Source organism: Solanum tuberosum, unplaced genomic scaffold, assembly GCF_000226075.1.
Source record: "Solanum tuberosum cultivar DM 1-3 516 R44 unplaced genomic scaffold, SolTub_3.0 scf00152, whole genome shotgun sequence".
Lineage (NCBI taxonomy): Eukaryota > Viridiplantae > Streptophyta > Magnoliopsida > Solanales > Solanaceae > Solanum > Solanum tuberosum.
In genome coordinates, this window is record NW_006239078.1 from 639,865 (window position 1) to 645,323 (window position 5,459).

The 5,459-nt window shown below is 25.3% G+C and overlaps 1 protein-coding gene across 1 annotated transcript; it reads left to right on the forward strand.

The window, feature by feature from the left end:
* Positions 1-220: 220 nt before the first annotated feature.
* On the forward strand, positions 221-1,005 carry LOC102586963 (uncharacterized). The gene has a single exon (XM_006353140.2). It carries the CDS (start codon positions 351-353, stop codon positions 771-773), a length of 423 nt encoding a protein of 140 aa, XP_006353202.1. The 5' UTR covers positions 221-350; the 3' UTR covers positions 774-1,005.
* The last annotated feature ends 4,454 nt before the right edge of the window (positions 1,006-5,459 follow it).

The window sequence follows — 5,459 nt, forward strand, 5'->3', positions numbered from 1 at the left end:
CGGTTCGTGTCCCACACGGTCGCTATACGTTTCTTAATTAATTCCCCAAAAACTATACACAATTTCCAATTTCACACGAGGCCAAAATTCACCCATGCATCCTCCACACACTTTCCTTCTATAAACACCCACCCACCCCTCAAAACCACCCTACCTAACACCCCCTACCCCCACACCACACCACACATCTTCTCACTATATATATAAACCCTTTTCTTCATATTTTTCTTACATAAGTTCAAAACTCATCTACGTGACCAAAAACAAAGGTACAAATTTACATAGAGAAATTAAAGTTTATTTCAAGATTTTCTCTTCTCGATCATCGTCATATCATCATATCATCATATATGGCATTTTCGGAGCCAATAGTTATCTGCAAGAAGCATCCACAACACAAACAACAACCAGGAGTATGTTCATGTTGTTTAAGAGAAAAACTATCAAAGATCAATGGTACAACTACAATTGCTAAAATTTCATCAATTCCTTCTTCTATATCCTCCTCCGCTTCCTCATCCAATTGCGCCTCTCCGCGAGCCGCAATTGGACATCGTCGGATCACGTCCGACGTTGCTGGCGGCCATTATTCGTTCGTAACGCTAGCGGCCGCCAACGGCGGAGGAGGAGGGGGGTTGAAGAAGAGTAGGTCAATAGCTTTTGTTGCAAGAGGGGGTAGAGTTGGAATTAATGGAAAGAAGAAGAAAGAAGGGTTTTGGTCAAAATTGATCCGGTCAACGGGGAAACGAACCAATAGGGTTGTTGTTCATTGATGAGGTGGAATTTTAATAATTTTATTAGGTGGCAATAATTCAAGAAAATTTAAAATTGTTAATTAGGCAATGAGTTAGGTGAATATTTTGTAATTTAGTGAATTATTTGTAATTTAGGGTTGGTATTATTTGCACGTGTAATAGTACAAAAAAGATAAGAAGAATCATTTGATTTGATGTCTTTTTTTGTATGCCATGTTGATATTTTGTGAATATAAATTTATTTATTTTATAGAGAAAATGTGAGTGTTTGATATCTTCTCTATTTGTCTTTTGTTTTGTTATTTTTTTCTTGGGTGATTTCTTTTTTTACTTTTAATGTACTCTGAAAGGGAATCAAATTAAAAAAATTGAATCGCGATAGGGTGATTGATGATAACATTAAAAAGTTCATAAATAATATTGATGAAGGCTTTTAGTTGAAGATAGAATTCAACGATTAAAAAAATAATTTATATCGCGTGATATTTGATGTGCGTCTGACGACCTTTGAAAGGATAATCTTCTTGATGGAAAATGGGGAAATTGAACCAAGACTTTTTCTAGATTTGCTATTTGCTTGATTGACGGGAATAGAAATAAGATAAGAATTATGGCACTTTTTATCATACAATTAATTAGAGTTTAAAGTCTTTCTTTTTATCACATTCAACAAATGTAGCTTTTATAATTATAAGATATACGTATATATATATATATATATATATATATATATATATATATATATATATATATATATATATATATATATATATATATATATATATATATATATATATATATATATATATATATATATATATATATATATATATATATATATATATATATATATATATATATATATATATATATATATATATATATATATATATATATATATATATATATATATATATATATATATATATATATATATATATATATATATATATATATATATATATATATATATATATATATATATATATATATATATATATATATATATATATATATATATATATATATATATATATATATATATATATATATATATATATATATATATATATATATATATATATATATATATATATATATATATATATATATATATATATATATATATATATATATATATATATATATATATATATATATATATATATATATATATATATATATATATATATATATATATATATATATATATATATATATATATATATATATATATATATATATATATATATATATATATATATATATATATATATATATATATATATATATATATATATATATATATATATATATATATATATATATATATATATATATATATATATATATATATATATATATATATATATATATATATATATATATATATATATATATATATATATATATATATATTAGTTACTGAACGTTTTTTCTATACACAAAATAGTAAACCAACTCAATCCAAACTTAGCTTAATTGGACATAATATAAAGTGAAGTATAGCAAGTTTTTTGCTTTCATTCACTATTCATTTTGGGTTCCGAATGAATCAAATTCGCATCACATAAAATTTTTTAATGAATTTTTATCTACTCTATTCAGAGAGATCTAGTTAAGGAAAACTTCATCCGACTACAATTCTTGGTGACACAAATTTATTTTGATTTAACATTAAGTTTCCCTTTCTCCGTTTGTGGCATATTATTATTATTATTATTAATTTAATTTAATTATTATGATTATTGAAAAAGAGTAGGAAAAAGATTTGCTGTATTATTCGATTTGTTGTGTGTGGAAAATTATGGATGAACATAAAATATTTAGGTATGGATTGTCTTACTAGTTGTACTAGTTTTCCAATATTTGGTCAAAGAAAGTTATCTACTAATATAATGTTTGTCGATTAAAATACAACTAATTAGGGTTGTTTTAATTGGCAGACATAGTTATCTCAAAATTATAATATTCCTATTAATTTATCACATTTTAAAAAATAGAATAAAATAATATCAAATTCAAGAAATAAATTTATTCTGAATTTAATTATACTTATAAGTTTTATTTAATTAAATAAATAATTAAATTTATTTTTTAAATATATTGTCTTATCTAATGACGAAAGACAACACATGAATGAGTGTCTTTGCTGGCTCAACTACACAGTATACAATAAATTATTATTTCTCCAATTTATCTTGACTTCTAATATTACACCCTAAAAAGTGTGGGACCCGATATACTCATTTTCACGAATATCCGTATTTTGGAGTGGTATTTAATTTTTATCCATAAACGTATTAAATAACATAAAATGATTGAAAATATCCTTGACAATATATATATCGTAAGAAACCGTTTTGTATCTTCTTTAGTTCTGTTAAATAATTGAGGATATTTTGACCCAAAAAATTTCATTTAATGAGAATTAAAAAATTAAAGACCACCGTTTTGTATATCAAATTTTATATGTTTATTAAGCCAAATTCTCAATATGTAGTTTATTGGACTAATATAGTATAAGGAACCCAGAAGGCCCATGGTTCTTTATTGCATTTAGGCCCAAAACTTTGTGTGTGTTTTTCTCTTGGGAATCGGTTGGTTCATTTTCTATAAAAGCTTTTTAGAAAATAAAAAAATATGTATATATCATATATGAATAGCACTCAAAGATGTGGACTCGTAGTTAATGAAGTAGATAAAAATCATGAAAAATCAAAGTTTGAATTCGGGTGCAGAAAAAATATGTTAGTGTTTTTCTACGTATATCTAAACCTTACTGAGTAGAGTCAATGGGGGACCTACATTTAAGATGTCGAGTGTTCAAGCATCCATTAATTTCAAATGTCCATTATATATATGTGTGTGTGTGTGTGTGAGAGAGAGAGAGAGAGAGAGATACACGGGATAAGGTGAGATATTTCAGGAATATATTTATATTGTGTTTGGTTGACTGTATAAATTTATGTCGTCAACTAAACACTATATACATTATATTCTAAGTTCAATTCTGAATATCTCATCTTATTTCATCCAACTTGATATTATTTTATCTCATCTTTCACGTAAGATAAACTAATCTACAAATTGTAATCTCAGGACTATAATCCTCAAATAATTTAATTCATGAATTATAATCACAAACCTATAATTAGTGTTGAATACTAGCTCAAACACCACCATTGGGTCACTCAATTCTTCATAACCTAAATTTAGGGGGTAAGTTAATTTATGGAAAAATTGTATGAAATAACAAACTATTAATTCAAATTAAATGCTATAGACATATTTTATTTTATTTGTAATTCGCAGCAAACATCCCAATTTTTTGCCATTTGATTCGGTATACAATTAGCCATTTTCAGTATACAATTAGTCATTTTATACATTTTGGTATAAAATGTGTTTGTGTTTGTATAAAGCGAGAGAAAGTGTATATACAAATACAAATACAAATACATATATTTTCGTCCTATACACTTATAATTATACAAATACAAATCTTATTATACAAATTACAATGTATAAATGAATTTATACAAAACTGAACAACTTGTATAAAATTGGATGTATCTAGCGAATTATACAAATCAAAAGCTCCATCACAAACATAAAATTTGCTATGTAGCGCAATTATGCAAACTATAGCTATGACACACAAATATAATTTTTATGTTTGCTATATGTGAAAATTGCTCTTAATTTATTTTGTATTAAATGAAATCCCAAATACAAAAAAGGACTTACTTTTGATGGGCCATCATTATTTATGGGACTTTAAAACATTATCCTCCACAAAAACAAAAGGTCAAAATCATATTTTCTTTTCTTTTAGTATCATCATTAGATACCTCTTTTAACTCTTTTTTTCAACTTCTTAATCTTTTGACTTTAAATGGTAGTACAATGCTTTGGAAGATTCTCAATAGAGTTTTGAACTCTTAATGGCTATTTCTTTTATGATGATAAAGATTGCGTCTCCACTTAACTTTAATTATGTCACTTTTCCAAAGCCAAACTTCAAATGGCATTAACTCACTTTTCTTAGTGGTGATGATGAAATAATGAACCCACCCATTTCTTCATCTCTTTTGTGCTAAATTTGTTGGATGACTTTTTGGCTAAGTCATTACTCCTTTGTTTACTTCTCCGTTCACTTTTACTTGTTCAATATTTTAAAAGTAGAATTTCATTTTTACTTATCACTTTTAGCAAAAAAAATAATAATAATATTTTTTTATATTTTATCTTTCATTAAACAGATCACTTAATGTGCAATTCAATTATGTTTTTTTTTTCTTGATTCATTTCTAATCAAGATATATAGATCTCTTGTTTATGGACTAACGAAATTGTACACTCAACATTAAGGGGGGGGGGGGGGTAGTTATAACATAATAACATGGCTTACTTGTTCAATATTTTAAAAGTAGAATTTCATTTTTACTTATCACTTTTAGCAAAAAAAATAATAATAATATTTTTTTATATTTTATCTTTCATTAAACAGATCACTTAATGTGCAATTCAATTATGTTTTTTTTTTCTTGATTCATTTCTAATCAAGATATATAGATCTCTTGTTTATGGACTAACGAAATTGTACACTCAACATTAAGGGGGGGGGGGGGTAAATGAGTATATCATGTTAGGCTAGATTTAAGCGGATTAAATGAATTGAGTTAATATGGACTAAATAGT

Bases quoted from the DNA above. Each gene is read 5' to 3' on its own strand.
- LOC102586963 (XM_006353140.2), top strand. From the start codon at position 351: ATGGCATTTTCGGAGCCAATAGTTATCTGCAAGAAGCATCCACAACAC.